At 34.3% G+C, this 21,677-nt stretch overlaps 1 protein-coding gene across 4 annotated transcripts in view; it reads right to left on the minus strand.

The window, feature by feature from the left end:
• Positions 1-1,607: 1,607 nt before the first annotated feature.
• The window catches only part of GABPB1 (GA binding protein transcription factor subunit beta 1), a 64,789-nt gene continuing 44,719 nt past the window's right edge, over positions 1,608-21,677 (minus strand). For 2 of the 4 annotated variants that reach the window (XM_004421567.3, XM_004421568.3), the window contains 3 exons: positions 12,416-12,601; positions 9,368-9,483; positions 1,608-3,097 (listed from right to left, as the gene is read on the minus strand). In XM_004421567.3, coding sequence (XP_004421624.1) covers positions 2,945-3,097; positions 9,368-9,483; positions 12,416-12,601 — 455 coding nt within the window. In that variant the 3' untranslated portion in view covers positions 1,608-2,944. Of the gene's footprint in view, positions 3,098-9,348; positions 9,484-12,415; positions 12,602-21,677 lie in introns of all 4 variants that reach the window. The other 2 variants (XM_087427123.1, XM_087427130.1) reach the window with 2 other exon arrangements.

Here is a 21,677-nt window from a genome sequence, read left to right on the forward strand (position 1 = left end):
CACCACCATAAACAAACAGCAATCCAGTGTTGGAGTAAACGAATAGAGTAACTACTCTGCCATTCATATCATGCAAGATTGACATAAGAAAATAATTCTTAAAAGTCAATGAAAACAAATGACATCACAAGCCCTTTGGGGAAGTAATTAAGATATAAACAACAATAAAAGAAAATTAGTTGAGAAGCACAGTCTCTGCAGACACCACTTGTCAGATGAGGCTTTCTGAAATCATCACAGACCCAACCCAGAATCTGTGATCCTCGAGTTCCAGTGACTGTACACAGAGAAGTGTTAAATCTGAATCAAGTAATTAGGCAATCAAGACATCTAATGAGCTCAATGTCTAGATAGTCCATAACCAGTACTATTTTAGATGCAGAAGAAAGAAACTAACTCTTTACAAGAAATTAATTCATTAGGCCCTAACCCTTAGGGTACCAGGGCTTGATTCTCTCGCACAATCCTAGTTGAGAAAAGCTGCTCTAGAAGGTGTTTGTTCACAGGTAAATGGAAATAATTAACCATAAATGTGGCAACCTGATGACCTTTAACTGTAAATGCCATCATTATGCAGTGGAAACACATTAAGTGTGGATTTCTGAAAACTTTTATATTATTTCATTCTATCAGTTCTTTTAATCCTCTGCTCGGAACACCATTGAGAATGATCAGAATGCCAAGCTTTTCCAGCCCATCTGAAAACAGAAGCTAAAAAAAAAAAGGAAATCCATTTTAAGTTTTAGTCATAAATTCTTGTCTAAGTATTGATTTCACAGTACAGTGAATCAGGTGTAGATGACTGAGGAGTTACACAAGTCCAACATAACAATCAGACTCTGAAAAAAGTGAACTTCCCCCAAAGGCAACTGAATATCTACCTAATGCTGTTATAGACTTACTCCTTATAAGCACCAATTATTTTCTCCTATCTATGCCAAATGTTGTTACTATAGATCAATATTCTTTCTTGCACCAGGTAAAGTCTCTAGCAGAACAGACCAGAAATCAAAGGTGGCATTAAATTAGCTTTCAGAAGCTGCTTTCCAACACTGTCGCAAGGCCCTCAGTGCCAACCTGGTCTGGAAGAAACACTGCACAGAAGTTGCACTCGGGGTGAACACACTGGCTCTTCTCCATTCCAACACCGCATGTGTCAGGGCACCCTACCTAACACAAACAAATCCATAAATGCACTCAAGTAATAAAACACAGACATAGAAAAAGTAGCTTCATGCTACTGGAAATACGGCCTGGCATTTGTAAAACCTACAGTTTTAGATAATTTAAAATATGTCAAATCTAGTGGGAAATTGAAAAAAGGTTTCTTATCCTCCTTATAGAGTTCTTAAATTTGCCCTAAAACCTTTCTAAGAGTATTCAAATAGCAACTATCAGGCTGATAGCTCACAGATCCTTTTATTACATTAACAACTATACTGATAATGTCAGTGAGAGAACAAATTCCCAAGGAGTTACTTCAAGGACTTTTAAGACACAGTGTGAAGAATATATAATATTTCCACATGGTAGAATACGGCTCTAATAACCAGAACATAATTTTTAATGTGTGAAAATGTGGTCAAAATATAAGTCTACACTGAACATATGTGGAAAAGATATTTAATTGTAAAATAGAAAAGTAGGCCAGAGTACAGTTTTAAGGGTAATTGCTTCTTTATACAATATAGGTAACCTAGAAGGGTCTTGGGATTAAACATAAAGCAATAATACATTAAAAAATAAAGCAAGAAAAAAGGGCTTGAAGTTATGTTTTACAAAAAAGAATGAACAGTATGTCAGAGTTTAATGTCCATACATTGTGGAATTCAACAATATTGTGATGAGAACAAGTCACAGCACAGACATACAGCTTTCACAGGGAAAAGTAAAAGTTATGTTAGACATATCTATAGCATCACTATAGTACAAAAAGTTCTTGTTCTACATACAAAAGCAATTTTTTCCCAAGAGAATAATTTCCTGGGGGGGAAATGAGTCCAAGAAATATTTCAGAAACCCATATGCTTCGAGTTTTCCAAAAACATTATCTTAAAATCCAGTGCCTTAAAGTGCTTTCATGTGGAAATCATGATGGAAGGCACAGAATACAGTTTCACGTCCCCACTATGAAATTTTCAAAAAAACATAGATTTTGCTGTTTGCAATTCAAGTTATCTTGTAAGCTGCTCCTTCCAAGAACATTGTCATTCCAATAAAACCACCTGCTAGCTTACTTAGTTTCGATGACCTATAGAATAAAACTTTTTTTTCCCTAGAACTTTCATCATCTTCGTGGGAAAAATACCTACGCAAGTGATGCATTTTGAAATTATAAAACATGCAGAATATGTACAAACAGAAAGTTTAAAAAATATTTGCTTCATATACATGTAAATCTACTTGGGTATAGCTGAAATTGAACAAATATAAAAATTTGCTTTCTAAAAAATGTTTTCAGAGAATCTGAGACAACTTAAAGCTGTACAAAGATTTCCTGGGAGAAATCTTTCTCTTCATATAGAAATTTATACCTACAGGAGTAATTCCAGCATCAGTCCACCACATAATTATTAAACAACATTTGGTCTAATCAATGATCACCCTTAAAACTGTTCTGCTTCTGAGAAATTAAGGTTCTTACTAAAATCAAAAAGAATTCACAAAAACAGTGGCTTATTGTGTTTTTGGATCTCTTTAACAATCTTTATCAACTCATTTGGAACTGTAAAAAAAACAAAAACTATTTACAGAATTCAGTTTTAAATACATTTCACAACTTCTAAGTTTTATGTTACAAGAATTCAGAGCTCATGGCTTAAGTCCAATTATCAATCTGCAATCTCTTCTATTATCCTGTCTTCCCATGACTGCACCTTATCATGTACAGTTCAAGACTGTATTCTTGACCAAAAGTAAATTCAAATTACATGGTTCGTTTCAATTAGACAGCTTCTTTATTAGTCTGAAGACGAGTCATAGCTTCTAATTTCTGTCTGTAGGCCTCTGCTTCCTGTTCTTTCTTTAGAAGCTGCTGTCGATATTTTTGTGCTTCTCGATTTGCTTCATCCAGCTGTTTCTGAAGAGCTTCTCTCTCCTAATTTAAGAAAAAAGGTTTTTTTTTCAATTTTTGCACAAATACATTATTAACACATACAAGCATGCATCCTTCAAATAAAAAAAATTTGTAGTAGCTAAAAGTAGCCACCTATTAATATTTCCTAGACATCTTGCCTTTTCAAGCAATTCACTAACAATCAAAGCCCCTAATTTTGTGCTCTACGCTATGAGATATAGATTACAATTTCTGACCTCAAGGAAATTACTTTCTAATTAGAAATAAGACTAACATAATGAATCCAAATTGGGTACCTGTACTTTTATACGTACTACAGAAACTAGTAAAGAGCTTTAAGAGGGAAATATAGAACTATACCTCTTCACATCTCTGTGATATTTTTATCTAAAAATATAATAATCATAAAACAATATTTATCGAGTACCCATTATATGACTAAACAAGGTGATTTCCATTAACAAGTCTCTAAGATAGAGGTTACGCCCATTTTCCAAATGAGGAAAATGATGCTCAGCGATGACGTTGCTTTCCCATGGTAACACAGTAAGGAGTATGGTTTATGAGATTCTAACATTACTGCTTTTAAAACTATCTTCCTCTATGAGAGCAAGCAAGATTCCTCATCTCTAAAGTGAAGAGTGCTGATCCAGATTAGTTTTTCCTAAATTATACCATTTTACCAACCAATAAAATACTAATTTCTCTACTGTGATTCATTAAATCATACAGGTATAAAATATATGTATTAAATTCCTCAATAAATTGAGAGCCAAAACACAAATCTGGTCCAATGAAAATGGTATTCTTTCTCCTCCTCCTCCTCACTCTGTCCCTATTCAGTTGCCTCAGGAAAAACAAAAGAAAACACTTGAAAGATCCCTTTCCCATACCTCAGGTAAGCACAGGGACAAAACCTCAACCTCATTACAGAGGCCCAGGACCTCTTAGTGGGGTGGGGTCTGAGTGTAGGACTATTAGTCACAAGAAAGGCCCCCAGGTTTACACTAGATAAGACACTTGACCAGAGGGAAGCCAAGGTGCGGGGTCAGCAGGCTGCTGGGGAAGAGGACAGTATGAGGGGGTTTTTCACTGCCTCCTTGACCCTTGTCCATTGTGAACACCAAAAGATTTTCTCCTGTTCACTATTCACGTGGTCCACAAGGAGGAGACTATACAATACTCCTACCTTCCTGTGATCCTGCTTCCTTCCCCACACTGGGAATGAAGCTAGATACAAATTTATTTTTCCTCTAGGTCCATCAAATGTGGGAGTGATTGATTACACAAGTAGTTTCCCAAGTTCCAATTACACAAAACATACAAGTAGAAGAAAGGTGTCATCTCCAATTTAAGAAATGCCCGAGCCCTACCCTGCGACCCTTTTCTTAGCCCCTTCTTACCCGTACTCCAGGCAAGATGACAGAGTAGGAACAAGTCAGAAAGGGCACCCAAGAGACGAGCCTCACGTAAGCAATCAACGCAGTACCCTGGCAGTGAACTCTGCAGGACTTTGAGCACACAAAGGGAAAGGGTGGGAGATGGGTGCTGCTTCCCCAGGAGCTGGACCCCCACCTCTGGCAGGAGGACTCATAGCCATGCATAAGTGTTGTAAAATTTTACATGTGTTAAGAAATAAGACACTTTGGTAGCCAAAGTTTTGAATAGAGATAAAAACTTGCCCTGATTTGGTAGGAAATGTTTGAACAGATTAATTCTAAGGTATCTTCTAGTATTAGCTATTTATTAACATTTAGAAACAGTAAGGGATTCACAATTATTTCAGAAGATGAAAGCAAACTGAGGGAGGTAAACAGTCTAACAGTGAATACAGTTCAATCCTATTTTCCTTATTGCATATTTTTATTTCAATTAGTAGAATATATCTTAATATAAATGAAAAGATAGCTCCCTTCTGCCTACTAGGTCAAATAAAAGATTCATTTTACATCGTATTTCTTGAGTAAATCTGCAAAATCTGAAAGACAAAGATCATTAGCACTACTCTTTGAATACATTTAATTCTCAAGATTGAAAGCATAGTTAACATTATTAAAGTTTTTTAAAGTGTTTTCACTTTTTATTTCTCAAGAATATAAATATTTGGGGAGAGAATCTTTTTGCCATCTCATTTTTCAAAGCAAATAAAAATCTCTAAAAAGTGGAAAATATCACTTATTTTGCTCAACAAGGTTCTTTGTTTACAAATTTATTTGTCAAATGCTTACTGAACATATATTACATGCAAGACACTTCCTTAATGCAAACAGTAATTTGGTTGTTTCACACATGAACAGTGCAACAGACTGACAGTTGAGATTTATATTTAAACGGAAATGTCAATCCTATAGCTTTGACCTTTCGCAATAAAACTATAATAAAAAAGATTCTGACATTTTTAAATAAATATACTTTAGCCTACTAACATGTAATACTAAAGTATTTTTCCCTTAACAGTCTAACACTGAAGAATTCCAAGAAAAACAAATTCTGATGATCATCAAGATTTGGTAGCAATAAAGAAGATATTTATCTTATATTACAACTCCAAACCCAAGCAATATATTACTATTACATTAGGCAATGGAATAATAGAGCAAAGAAAGACTTGGGTTTGCTTTTTTATTTTCAAACAAGAATTCTTGAATTCTGCTTCAGTTAGTAGCAATTATCTCAACTGATTTATCATTTTTAATATATCATTTTCAATACTCAAATTTATTTTATTTTAGCTATTGTAAAGCAAAAAATCATTATAGTGATTTATCTTCTATGATACTTGGATGTAAATTTTAGAAGACAATAATAAGAGCAACTAACATCTTCTGAGCATTTACTATATGCTCACCACTGTACTGTCCTTCACATGCTTTCTTATTTAAAGCTTACAATAATCTGATAACGTAAGTGCTATTATTTTCTCCTTTTTACTGATGGGGAAGACAAGCCTCGAAAGGTTAAATATCTTGACCAAAATCACACAATCAGAAAATTAAAAAATGTAATTCAAACCTAAACCTGATTCCAGACTCATGTTTTTAACCATTAAATGTTTTTTTAAAAAGAAACTGCACAGCATTGAGCTGTTTGCTTGTGTATAACCTGTTTTTATAAACAAAGTTTTATTGAAATACAGTCATATCCACTCATTTCCAAATTGTCTGTGGCTGCTTTCCCACTACAATGGCAGAACTGAGTAGCAAAACACAGACTGTACAATCCACAAAAGCCAAAATTATTTGTTCTCTAGCCCTTTACAGAAAAACTTCACCTACTTCAGCCCTAGAGAAAAAATTTAATCAAAAAGAGAGATGACTACAGAAAATTTAAAACTCTGATAGGTCAAAAAGATATCCATTAATAAAAGGAAAACAGATTGAAAAAAATTTTCATCAAATGAAACACTGTATGAAGTTTTCAGGAATCGATTTTTAAAAGAACACTAAGGATCCCAATCTGTCACTGGTTAGAAGACACAAATACTTCACTAAAACTAAACAAACAAAACTTGCTAATAAACATATACATCTCTAAGCTCCATGGCAAAAAATGTAAAAGTATTTCCTGAATTCACACAACTAAGTAAGTAATAGAGAAAATCTGTTACATCTAACGCACTAATTACATTTCCTCCCTCCCACATGTACAAAGAACAATTTTAATTTCAATTCAGGATAGGCTAATGTTTATTTATGGAAGATATCCATAAATAGCATACTTCTTCCATGAATATCTTCAGCGCAGTAATATCAAGGGGTGGTAACAAAATGACATACAATATTGCAATTTCGCGTCTTATTTATACCTCCCTTCCAAAAAACAAACCTATTTCATTTCCTATATTGCTATAATGCAGATGTAAAAGTCACAACATTTACAATAAATTTTCTACAATTTAAACGAATTTTTTCAGAGATTATTGATAAACCTCTCCAATGTTAGAAAACTATAAACACAATTCTTAGCACTTTATAGAGGTCACTCTGGTATTGTGGAGACACACACACAGAGAAAACCCAAACATCTTAGATTCTGTATAACGAACTAATTTTTTAATTCCTTTGGAGCAGAGTTTCTGCATCTCAGCATTAAAATTTTTGGGCCAGATACTTTTTTATTGTGTGGAGCTGTTCTGTGCATTGTAGGATGTTTAAGCAGCATCCCCAGCCTCTACCCACTAAATGTCAGTGGCATGCCCCTAGTTGTGACAACCCAAAACGTCTCCAGACATTGCCAAACTGGGGTCAAAATTGCCCTCAGTTGAGAACCACTGTGTAGAGGAACTTTTTGGATTAATGGCCAAGCTGTCACTTAGAAAGGAGTATAAAAGTCTGCCCTCAAGACAATTCTATTGGTCATCTAAGAAAATAAGTTCAAAAGAACCACATCATGTATTATAAGGAACTGATTACCTGGTTTGATGAAAACATTGGAGGTCTCTCTTCATTGTATACCCCCAGCCCATCTCTACCATCTATACTCACCGAATGCTTCAAAGTCTGTCTGTAAAAGCCCTAAGAAGTCATGCAACCCTGACTTGAACATTTCCGGTGATGGAGAATAAGATTTCCAATACCAGAAAACTCTAATTACTAAAAACAAAACAAACAAAAAACACTTTTCTTTATACCAAGCTAAAACTCCATCTCCCTGAAGTTCTATCTCCTTGGTTCTAGGTAACTTATATTCCTCAATTCATACTTTTCTGCTATTTGCCATTATTCTGCCTGGTCTCTGAGAGACTGTAAGAGAGGAATCAGGCTGAACTTGGAGGAAAACAGCAACTCTTACTGGTTGTTAGGTAAATAAAGGTACAAGCTGCACATTCATTGTTTTAAAAATATAACTTGTTGACGTAAGTTTATGTTTAATAAAAATTCAAGTAATTTTAAAACAATGTTTTATTAAATAGTTAAAGCAAAGTACATAGATGACAAATTTTTTTTCACCTTATATGCCAGAAAAAAAAGATCATCTGACATAAAAAAAGGTAATAAAAAGATTATTAAATACTAAGTATACCGATAATCGTTCAATGGAATACACTGTTAGTTTGTGGGCAAGAATGTCAATGTACTGAATATCATATTAACTTTGAAGAAATAAAACAACTCACCTTCAATAATTAAAGTCATAACTTTACCAAACATTCAGGTTAAACCAGCAATCAGATTTTTTTAGCTCAATAATATATCCTCTGTGACCGTGGCCAAAGATGTACCAGTCTTACATTTAAATGAATTTGGACAAGGATATGTTATAACTGTCCTTAGTTAGAACTATGTTGTCTTTTACTGACTGTTTTTCCAATCCTCTCTTTTCTATGATAACAAGAAACTTAACAAAGAATTCCTAAATATTCACCAACATTTACGATTCACATATTTCAGGTATTATAAACACATGTATAATGAGTATGCTGACTTTTTCAAATCTCATAGAAACCCCAAAATGTGGATATTGTTCTCCTAAATTCCAATTTGGGAGAAAACATAACTGAACTCAGAAAGGTAAGACAATTTCCCTCAAAGCAAACAGGGGCAAGAGGTGGGATTCAAATCCAGCTCATTTAATTTCAAGTCCAATGTTCTTTACAATGCAGTTGCTCTTTCAAAGCTATTCCAGAATAACCGTATTTTCATTTAAGTTAATATCAAATTCAGGGGACATGATTTTATTTCCAGTCATGTAAGAAAAAAACCTGTGAGGTAACTATGGTTTGATTACAGTTACAAACTAGTTTGGGAGAGGGAAAAAAAGTTGAATCCTATCAATGGCTAGTCTAAAATAATTTAATTTCCTTTATTAAAGGACTTAACAGTGAAATAAGCAGATATCTATGGCTTTTTAAAAAATAAAGCAGTCAACAAACAACAGTCTTCTGGAAGAGGATCCTACAGCCCAAATAGGCATTTGCATTTCTTGAAAGAAAATAATTTTTTTTGTCATTATATAATGACATTTCCTTTAGTGACTTGTGAGAATGATGTATGTAAGTTTAATAGAAAATAAAAGATGGAGTGCAAGAACCAAAGACATTCCAATGTTACCACGATGACAAGACTGTTACAAACAAATTCTTCACTCATTCATTCATTCATTCAATATTTATTTATTGAGGGCTTGCTATATGTATAAGGCAAAAAATTAGACAAAATAATACTATATACTTTCATTCTGTATCAAAACAACACTGTCAGTAATAAATATAAAAGACAAAAAAAAAAAGAAAAGCGAAATGATTTATTTTGGATGACTGCAGCAAAACACACCGGGTAAAAGACTCCTTACTTCTATTTCTGCAGATTCCACCCGGTTTTCAATTATTTCAATACACTGTCTCTTAGCTGGTGGTTCTTCACTTATAACAGTTTCTTCGGCAATATCCGTTGCTGGTACTGTTAATACTAAAATTAAAAAATGTATATATTACTTCATTATCAGATAGGCTTAGTAGAAATAAAACTCATCTTGACACTGCTGATGCAACTCATCTAAAATAAACATATTCCAAAACAATAATTTCAAAACATTGATTTGCTTTTTATGAGTATGTCCATATTTGTCTTTACCTTCATGCTTTTTTACTGAAAACTACTTATTGTTTAAAGTACCTACTTATTTAAAAAAATGTATAGATATATCTTCATTCATACGGCTCAAAATTGAAACAATAAGCATATTTTGAGAAGTCTCATTCCACTCCCACTAACAGAGATAATCACTTTTGTCAGTTTCTTGTGCATTGTTCTTCTGTTAATTTAGGTCAAAACAAACATTAATATACATTCTCATTTTTCTCTTTCTTACACAAAAGGTAGCATACATACAAAACACACATTCAAACATAAATACAATAGATACATTGTTCTGCATCTGCTTTTTTCACTCCATATATGTAGGGTATCTTTCATCAGTAAGTAGAGAGCTTCCTTTTATTTACCCGCATAATATTCCACTGTGTGGATACACCATTACAAATGTTGTTTATAAACTTTGCTTGTTGTTCTACTGGGTTGTTGGACTTTGTCTCAATTTTTAGTGTTTCTTTATATAAATGTCAATATATACAGAGATAGAGGCTGTCCTTGCTTTGCACAACAGCGCAGGACCATAAAAACAACTGTGCAAGCTGAAACAATGCAAAGCAATCTTAATAATCAATGGGGAAAATTACAATTGTTCCATGGCCTTTAAAATTTTTTGTCAAAACATTAAAAACTCTATTACTGTCATTTATAAATGCAAACAGATATGCAAAAATAGTAAAACTAATATTTATTTAGTACAATGTAGTTTAAAACATTAAAAATATTAGAATTAAAGAGTTTTATTTCTTTTAATTCATATCATTATGTTACACTTACAAATTAACTCAAGAAGAACTGAGAACCTTACATATGTTTCCCTGGATTGTCCGCATAGTCTATATATTCATATATCAGTCACACATTTTTAAATCATAGAGGCTTTAAAAGTTTATTTTAATATTCAGTAGTTTCCTCTCATTGCTCTTCTTTTCCAAAGCTTTCCTTATTCTTCTTCTTCCCTCCTCCTCCCATCAATATAAACTTCAGAATCTATTTGGCTAATTCCAGAAATAGACCTGTTGGTCTCTGTTATGGGCTGAATTGTGTGCACCTCAAAATTCAAATGTTTAAGTCCTAACCGCATACCTCAGAATGTGACTGTATTTGGAGATAGGGTCTTTAAAGAGGTAAATGAGGTAAAACAAGGTCATTTGGGTGGGCCCTAATCCAATATGACTGCTGTCCTTATAAGAAGAGATTAGGACACAGACAACGCACACAGACTGAGGGAAAATCACGTGAGGACACAGCGAGAAGGCAGCATCCGCAAGCCAAGGAGAAAGGCCTCAGAAGAAATCAAACCTACTGACACCTTGATCTTGGACTTCAAACCTCCAGCACTGTGAGAAGATAAATTTTTGCTGTTTAAGTCACCCCATCTGTGGTATTGTGTTATGGCAGCCCTAGCAAACGAATACAGCCTTTTTTTCAAATCACATTACATTTACAAATGAACTCAGGAAGAACTGACAGCTTTATGATAGTGAGTCTTTCCATCCAAAAACATGAGTTTCTTTCCATTTGTTCATCAATGAGATTAGTTTGTATAATGTCAGGTTTCGGAAACAACGTTATATCCGCTTGATACAAATACTACGAAAGTTTCTTTCTTTTCTATATAATTAGACTTAGTTCTTTAAAGCTTTGTGCAAGTGCCTGGGCCTGATCCAAATTTTGGACCAGCTATTAGCAGAAGATTTCTGCAGAGCAGGAGAGAAAGGCCTCCCAGGCTTCACAGCTCTAGCGTTTCCTCTTCTACTGCTATGGCAACAGACTCTTTCCTTGAGACCTGGTCTCTCTGTAGGGCCATACCTCCTGTCACTAAACTAAACCTGGTTTAGGAGAACTTCTACCTCCAGCCTTTCCTTCCCCAATTCCTTCACTGGCCGTGAAGAGGCATGGTCTCTGCAATCCTTGTCATTTACTAATAGGTTGTGTGTGCACACAACTTTTTTTTTCGGAGGGGACCGGGTGCAGAGAGATTCTTGCTCAGATAGGAACTTTCTGCACCTTCTCTTTCTGCTTCTTCCAGTACTCACGCCCTTTCTATCTTAGCCCTACTTGCAGCACTTCCTACTCAGACTGGGCCCTGTCTTGCTGGGAGTGTATATTTATTGCCAATTTCTGAGCTCGACCCCTTTTCTTTTCTTGATGCTCCATTGTGGGTTTCCATGAAAGTTCTCTTGCCCTGGCTGTCATGGTCTTAGATGTTTTGGGCAGCACTTAAAATATGGAATTTTGTGGTTTTTCTCAGTCTTTTAGTTTCACTGAAAATGTAGTTAAGGCTTTTGTTTCATCCATCTTATTACTCTCCATGGTTTCCAAGAGGGGAAAAAATGGGCAAACTATCAATAAAACTGCTAAAAGTTGCCACCATGTTCCTACTACAAGTCTTAAGTCCAACTTCTTTTTAAGTAGCCTTTTCTTACATGGTATTTTAAAAAGCCCTGTGATACCTGAAATGCATTAAGTGGCCTAAGAAATTATTGTCCAACGCTGATTTTGAATTATTTATTTAAGTTCCTTTTCTAACCAGAATGCTTTGGGACCAATTCCTCTTTCCACCTAGTATATACTCAGAGAAAGCAAGCTAATTTTAATACTAGCCTAAGCAAATAAAATTAAGCAATTAAGTCTGTTGCAAAAGCTTACAAAAATTTAAAGCAAAACTAATTGCTTTGAAAAGCATATCACAACTTCCTGAGAATTGAGAATAAACACAAACTTTACGTAAATACCTACTACCAACCTTGCTGTCCATCTGGCATGGTCACAATGATGGGCTGACCTATTCCACTGGTTGGAATGGAGTGCAAATTTCCAAGCTGAATTCCATCTGTAACTATTGTGATGACTTGCTGACCCCCTGAACTAACTACTTGCTGAATTGCACCATCCACAGATTCTGCAGTAACTACTTCCTCTGTAGCCACTACTGAAAAAAAAAATACATATGTAAAAATCAGTGAACATACACAAAAGTATGAATAGAATTTTATTTTTGCTTTACTACTTTTGCTTTCCCTGCTTCTTTCTTACACAAAAGCTTTTACGTGGTTTTTAAATTCGGTCTCCAGTGGTGCGGTACACATCTATGTAAACAGTTAACTATAAGTCCCACAGTTTATAATAAGTGAGTTCCAACTATCTATGCATGCGTGTGTTTAAATAACTTCTCTTCATTTAGTTATATGAGGTACAAAACTTATTAGATCTCCTAAGGTCAGCGATATGGCAAAGGTTACATCTGCTTAACAAAATTCCACAATCCAAAAGAGAATTGTGTTTGTGGTTATACTCCATTTACATTTACATGTAAGTCAATATACATTTCTATATCCAATAAAACATGGAAATTTGTGTTTTTCTAGTAGACAAAATAAACAGTATTCCCTTTTTGGATCATATGAGCAAGGGTCGCCTTGATAATAAGTGACACATAGATCTGGTACTGTATAACAGTGAATAATCTATTAATATTTACATAAATAAAATCCAAAACTATGCTCTTAATATTGTATAAGAGGCTCAGAGAGGATTCTGGCAGTTGAAAACAGCACCCCTGGTCTTGCAGGTAAAGAAATCATAAGTTAATACTGCCAAAATCCTTTCCCACAGGCAATCCTATGCCCAACTACTGATCCCAAAAGACATACACAGGAACATTCATAGCAACTTTTCTCCTAACAGTCAAAAACTTGAAACAAACCAGATATTCACCAAAAGTAGAATGGATAAACACACTGTGGTAGATTCATACACTGCAATACTACACAGCAATTAAAGTCACTAAATGCAAAACATGGATAAATCTGAGAAAAACCATGCTGACTGACGTAAAGCAGACACAAAAAATATACTGTGGGCCGGTCCCGTGGTGTAGCGGTTAAGTGCGTGCGCTCCACTGCTGGCGGCCCGGGTTCGGATCCCGGGCATGCACCGAGGCACCGCTTGTCAGGCCGTGCTGTGGCAGCATCCCATATAAAGTGGAGGAAGATGGGCACAGATGTTAGCCCAGGGCCAGTCTTCCTCAGCAAAAAGAGAAGGATTGGCATAGATGTTAGCTCAGGGCTGATCTTCCTCACAAAAAAAAATATATATATACTGTGTAGTTTCCATTTATGAACTGAGCAATGATTATACAAGAGTGATCACTTTGTGATAATTCATTAAACTGTATACTTATGATCTATGCACTTTTCTGTATATACATTATACTTCAATAAAAAGCATCAAAAAGAATAATGGCAGTAATGGATTATAACATACTGAATTTTTAAAAATCCATTTATTCATAATAATGCCTCATGAAAAAGGAGAAAAAGGAGGAAAAAGGAAAGATCTTCTTGATAGAAGAATGACATTTAATTAACAAAATAAGAAAAATTATCAGTGTAACCCCTAATGTAATAATTGATTCAAGCAAGGATCACTAATGGATGTTAAAACCATTGGTGAAATATTTTGGGGAAACAAGATATTCAAATGCTCTCAAAGTATCACACCAAAGAGGAGTATTAGTTACAAAGGGGAAAACGTGTCTATAAAGAACTGGCAGTTACCACTCTCACCAAGTGGTCTTTATCAGAATGGCCTGACATTATGTGACTCCTGATGTGATGCAATGGGAGATTACGAAACGTGACTTGTGTTCTTCCTGGATATGTTTGACCTTAATCTAATTATTAAGAAACAAATGAATGTGGGTGATCCCGCAGACAACTAGCTTAGACTCTACAAAGATATCAATGTCATAAAGAACAAGGGAGGCCGTAGGACTGTCCTAGATTGGGGGAGACTAAAGAGACATAATAACCAAATACAGTGTATGAATTCTGATTGAACCCTGGATGAAAAACAAACAGTTATAACGTACGTTTTGGCGATGAGTGAGGAAACTTGAATATGGACCATATGTCAGATAATGTTACTAAATTAATGTTGATGTTTTTAGGAAATATAATGGAGCTGGGAATATGGAGGAGGCCGTCCTTGTTCTTGGGAGACACATGCTCAACGATATAAGGATGAAGTATCATGATGTCTGTAGCCTACTTTCAGATACTCCAGCAAAATAGAAGTGTGTGTGTGTGAGTGTGTGAACACGCAGGTGTGGCAAGATGTTAACAGTTGATGAATACAGGTAAAAGGTATAAAGTTTATCCTCTAATTTTTCTATGAGTTTGAAAACTGCCAACATAAAAAAAAGTTTTAATATCACTAGTTCTTAGAAAAGAAATAACATAAAAACTATTTATAAATGACATGTTTTTTTTAATGTATTATTTGAGGCAATACTTTATGGAAAGTGTAAGTAAATAAACCATTCTCTCCTGAAGTCATGCTACGATTCAGATACACGGGTGCTCTAAAACATGCTAAATCGCAACCAACTCCCAGCAGAACGTCACGGACATCAGTGATCACGGGATTTACTTAAGACAGAGAGGCCCTACATATATGAACTCTTTTTTTAAAAAGGCAAGATAAGTACTGGGACCCTAGTTTTCAAGGATGTACTCATGGCAACAGGCCTGGCTGCAACTCTGTTACTTTGTTAGCTGGTAATCCGGGGTCACAATACAAACCACAGACGATAATACTTGAAATGCAAACAACCTTTATGTTTTGAGTTCTCTCATTTTTGTTTGTCTTAGTCTTAAACTATAACTAGGCTTTATCACCAAGCACTTAAGAAAATTTCAGGAAGATAATTATCAAACGAAATGTAGGGTATAAGATAGTAATATATTCACCAGAACAACTACTAAGGTTTTCAAACACATTAACTATTCCTTTGATTTTTTTTTTAAAAAACCCATATGAAAAAGAAATGTTCACTCTGGTTGAATGCTAACTACAAGTAGTAAATATTTTAATGCATAATCATATGTAAGAAATTTCTGAGATCACACACAATCAAGGCAAAACTCAAGAACTTTCATCTTTGCACTATTTGCAATGACTGTCATTAAAATAATAGAGTTCCTGCCTTTCATCTAAAAAGCTTTCTTTTTAAGTGTGCTTTGGTAAGGAATTTAAGAAAAAATTATAAGGAAATCAATTACATAAGAAGACAAAGTGCCTCCCTGAAATCCCAAGCACAACTCAACACTGAAATGTTGAAACACATAAGAATAAAACAGAAAGCCTAAAAACATTAAAAAGAGTGTTATTTAAAAAATATACACACATGCACACACAGGCGTGCACACACACACACAAATACACATATATCTCCAAATGTAAAACCCCTGGATAGAAAAATAACTGTAACAAATATTCATTGATCTAATTCAAAAGTCAAGTTGTAAGATACAGAGAGAGCCTAGATAATCCACAGCATCTTTGAAAATATGAGATCTCTTGTTCAACATGACTTCTGAATTATAATGCCATAAAATTCAAATAAGACAAGAAAAAACCTGTCTTTAAGATGTTCTAAAAGATTGAAATTCTATATATAAATATTTCAACAATAAAATAGAAAAAATGTTTATTGAAGAAAAAATATTTCAAAGGTATTATGCCTGCAATTGAACCTGAAATTAAAAACAGAAAAGCAAAAACAAAACAATCTTATGAAGCCCAGTAACTTATCCCTTAAAGCCAATTCACCTGTATTGCTCTATTTTAAGAACAGACAAAAAAACAATGTGCAAAGCGGACTTGATTCAAATTTCATTATTAGGGAAAAGGAGGGAAATAGCCACTACTCACATTACACCTTTCGAAAAACTTATTTTAACAATTAGCAGAAGTTGCCCTAAAGATAAAAAGAAGGGTGGTCACAGATGTCTATCTAATCAAGTGATTATATAGCTGGGCCACAATGGAGAATAAGGCTAAGCAAATCAAAACCAATATAGGACTGCAGGCTACAGCCATAAAATAGCGTTTAGTTTCATGCACAGGAAATATACTATGAGAACACTTCAAATATGGATGTTTCAGGAAGATGTTTGCTTTTTCCAAAATTAGTGAAAGGAGAGCATAAGAAAAAAATAATAAAGTATATTTTAACGGAATCTCTGCACATCTTGCCAATCAAATGAAATGTTCAATTGTGCCTAAACACAAAGAACTTGTACATTATTTTCTGATGTTAAATCTCCTACCTGGCTAGGTACCTACGGTGACAAATTAACTAACGCAAAACAACCCAGACACCAAAGAGAAAAAAGGAGCCAAAACTGACTGCAAATTAGACTACTAATTTGGTACAAGAAGACAAAATATAAGTCAAAAGAAAGGTCAAAAGAAAAAAGTCAAAAAAAAAAAAGTTAAAAGAAAAAAAAATTCCTAAAACTATCAAGCCTAATGATGGGAACTTCCAGCAAACATAGTAGTTACCTACTTAACTTAGAGGTAAGTTAAAAGATGAAAAAGATACACATTCCCTTAGTTTAAGTAGGTAACTACACTTAGTCCTCTGAAACAATTTTTTTTTTTTTTAGAATAGAGGTAATATTTTCTTTAAGTCACAATTTTATCAATGCTCAATATTCAGCACCCGTTAGAGATACAATTTCATAGGCATTCCTATAATCTACATAATGTTTTTCTGATCTGTCTGAGCAGAAATCAATGTGTTAGATAATAGTACTATATATAAATAAAGAAAAACTTAAAGAGGCACATGAATTAGAGATAAGTAAACCTTACGGGGTCTATAGACTGTTGGCAGTGAATAATTACTCGGCTTTGTCTTATTTTTAAAGTACTCACCATGATAACATTCTTCTCCTCTCAATATGAGACATCCGGTCTTGATAATCAGTGTCACATTTTCGTTTTAATTATATCCTAATTACCTGAAGCCTGCTCCTTAATTATTCAACTCTTGAAAAGATTAAGTAGCAGGCATCCAGATATACTTAACTATTAAAGCTATTAAGAAAGCCATTCCTCTCTCCCACATCTTTTCCTCATTAGTGATTCACCTATGCACTCCATAAATAGTTGAATATTAAATTACATATAAAAATGAAATAATTAAAAAATATATATTATTCAAGCAAATCTTGTCTGTAGTACACTTACAATCTTTAGGTATTTACTATACCCAATTTAGTAATAGTAAGAAAATGACCTTTTAAAATTTGGGTCAAATTCTAAAACGTTGGTGTGCCATCAGAATCACCTTTGGGAGCATGTTAAAAATATAGACGTCAGGGCCCCAAACCTAGTGAATCAGAATCTACTGGGGTAGAACTGGGGCAAATGTATTGTTAAGAAGGTGATTCTGATTCACACAAAATTTAAAAACCCTGCTCTTCTTGCCATTATCATATTAATTCAAATTAATTGAGAGGAGTTCAAATCAGTAGTAAACTTGAATTACAGAAACTTTAAAGGAATATAGCCTTCTAATCATTGGGTACATAAATTAACAAGCTAATTCCCAACTATTTCCAAGCAGAAGTTCTACTAGTTTGTTTTAAATGTAAAAGAGAATGACAATTATTATATTAATGTTTGAGCTGCCTGTTATTTCTCCTGAATTATTCCACTTCAAAATTCTGAACAATGTTTTAAACAAGCATTTTGAAAATCGTGTGTACACTTTTAAAAGCTATAAACTTTTTCAGTGATTTCCAAAGTGATAAGTTAATTTCATGTATCAAAAGACAGTTGTATTCTCCTTTAAAAATAAGTAACTTAGCATTTTGATTTATGTATCATCTTCTTATGAGTTTGTTGGGTGTGAGTCAGTCCCTTAAATCAACTCAGGATACACTAATAAAATATTTCTGAAACCTCAAAGCTGAAAAGTAAACCTTAGTCAATGGTCAGTGATAGTCTCTTAATTCAGAAGACTATTGGGAGAACAAAATGAGATAATGCACGTAAAGCACTCAGCAGAGTAACAAGCATAGAGCAAGAACCCAATAGATAGTAACCATTATTTTTCTATAATTCATTATGCCAAATTGAATTTATGGCTAATATCAATCGTTTCATCATCTTTTTTTTAGCCTGGCCTGGACCCAGATAGAGCTAATGATTATTTAATACAGCTATGCACATTAGCATAAGCCTACGGGCTCTGGAACTGAAACAAATAATTCTCAACAAAACCAGACATTTAATAAAAATGAATGTTAGCAACAAACTCTTCAGGGTATATTAAGACTTATCATATTATTTTTCTATACTTCTATTAAAGAGATAAAGAATCATGAAAATTATGCATAGAGATTTTAAAAATGTAATCAAACAAGTTAAATACTTGGGAAAGTAAAGGTTTATACGAGGAAATAATAAAACTGGAAATATTGGGGCCGGCCCTGTGGCTTAGTGGTTAAGTGCATGCGCTCCACTACTGGCGGCCCGGGTTCGGATCCCAGGCGCGCACGGACGCACCACTTGTCGGGCCACACTGGGGCAGCATCCCAAATGCAGCAACTGGAAGGATGTGCAACTATAACATGCAACTATCTACTGGGGCTTTGCGGGGGGGGGAAGGAGGAGGATTGGCAATAGATGTTAGCTCAGAGCCGGTCTTCCTCAGCAAAAAAAAAAAAAAAAAAACTGGAAATATTTACATGAAAAATGCTAGCAAAGGAGCAACTCAGTGAGATATTCTAATCATCCAACATTGACAATCTGCAGTTATACTTGCTTGTAACATCAAGAAAAGACAGAGGTATCATTTGGTTTCACAATGAAAGTATAATAGACTGATTTCCTTTATGAGTTTCTCATTGGACTAACATGAGGATTCGTTTTATATGTCAAAGACGGATCTAATGTAATCGTGAAGTCACTATTTAAAGCCATAGTTCCCAAGTGAAATAGCATGGTAACCTAGACTATCACAAGTACCTTCCCTCTATATATAGGACCATGTCAGCCAGCCAGCCTCCATTTCAAATGCAGTCCATCTGCTGCTGCATTCTGGCTATTTGGTATCCAGAAGATGTGTTTATTGTACCATTTAGCTGGTAAAAGAAAAGAATACGAACAGTACGAATTAGTGTACTGATGGTTCTTATAATTTGGTTTTCAATCATTTAAAAAGGGCAAAAGATGAGCGCAACGTTTACTTCAACAAACAGCTTCAACAGATACACCTCAGAGATAGTGATCCTTTTGTTTGATGTAAGACAAAATGATAATTACACGAATATTTATTCCTATGACAAACCAAATTATAAACATTCTAGAAGAGACCAGTCCACTGATCACCTAAAGAAACTGCATAGAAGAGAGAGTATATTATAGGGTCATGGACACACAACTTGGAAATCAGTCAGACCTTGAGCACAAACCTCCCTTCACCACTTAATAACCATGCTACTTTGGGCAAAATTATTTTAACCTCCACAAATCTCAGTTTCATCATATATAAAATGGAAGTACTACTTTATTTCCCAGATCTTAAGATGTCCCTGAAAAAACATATATAAACATTTCTAAAATAAGGATGAGTCTGACAAGTGATGTTAAAAGAAACTGGACAATCAAGAGGCAGAGGAATAATTTGCCTGAGCATGTGCAAAGCGTGTGAGAAGATATTTCTTTATTTGATTACACACCTTGGCTGAGTTGTTTACCATGGTGGCAATGTACTCACCTGAACTTGAACTTAATTCAAGCTCTTAAAATATCTTCAAAAAGATCCCGCTATGACACAGCATTGAAGTGAAAAATTATTGTGCTCACAGAAGATTGTAAGTCACATGCAATAAAAGTCAATTGAAATCACTACTTCTCTCAGACTAGACCATACATAACATTTTCAAAGGTAGAAGTCAGAGAAGCTGGAATGACCAGTTCATGGACCCAAACATCTAACGTCAAAACATCCAGCTGATTTCAAGAAAAGTTGTTCAATTTTCAGAGATACGTACTTTAAAGACAAAAAATTTATGTTTAACCAAACAGAAACCACCAATAAAATTAATTTTCTTTGATATGCTTATGCAATTACAAAGTTTCAAAAGAGATTCAGGCATAGATTAAAAGCAGCAAGTCAATATGATGATGCACATTATTGCTAATGGCCAAAAGTGATTCAGAAAAATTTTAAGACTCCCAAATATCAAGGTTTAGATTCAAACACTGATTATAATGCTAAAGAAGCTGGAGAATGGATAAATGTTTATTATCACTAGTTAGTAAAGAAAGAAAGAGAGAGAGAGAGAGAGAGAAAAGAGAGAGGTAGGTAGGTAGGGTTTTTTTCCCCCTGAAAAAAATACATCTTTCAATCAGTAGAACCTTAAACAATCATATCCAGTAATATCTACCTTCAAGCTTTTTGGTGAGGATTAAATGAGATCACAAGTAAAAGTTTTACCACAGTGCACAGCACACACAGTAAGCATTCAATGAATTGTTGTTGTTGTTGTTGTTGTTGTTGTTGTTATTATTGATCACACTTTGAAAAAACACATTTTAAGAATGAATGATCACAAATTATTCTTTACTTTCATAAGCACTGGTCCAAATTTACTGGCTTAAACTACAGTTAGAAGAATATTTTGGGGGAGTTTTTTAAATTTCCTAATTAAAAAAATATTTTATTTACATAATAATTACAGCAAGAACTCCTTTGGTTAAGCATATAAAGGTAAACCTTACCTAACCAGCTATTAATAACTTTGTCATCATTTAACATCAGGTCATCCTTTAATAGTGGTGTTAGTATGCTGTTTCCTAGTTCTGTCAGTCATTAAGATTTTATGTCATTCTAACAGAACTGACAAAAATTAAAAGTTATGAAAAAGACAGCAAGTTCATATATATTTATCTACTTTTATACAAAAAGTCACAGACTAGTAAAACAAATGCCAAGCTGGGTACGCAGACATGTTTTCTGTGGACTGCACAGTTTATTTTTAATTTTAATTAAAAGCCAAGATTTAATATTCTTTTAAAATCAAGATTTTCAGCTTCCCATGAAAAAACAGAATCTGGCAACACTGAGTGTGTGACTCTAACCAGCTAGAGCTGAGCAGCAGGTGCCCTGCCTGCCCCCTCTCCTCAGAGGGCCATAATCTCAACCC

This window comes from Ceratotherium simum, chromosome 3 (genome assembly GCF_057802395.1).
Source record: "Ceratotherium simum simum isolate JZ-2026a chromosome 3, ASM5780239v1, whole genome shotgun sequence".
NCBI classification, from domain to species: Eukaryota; Metazoa; Chordata; class Mammalia; order Perissodactyla; family Rhinocerotidae; genus Ceratotherium; species Ceratotherium simum.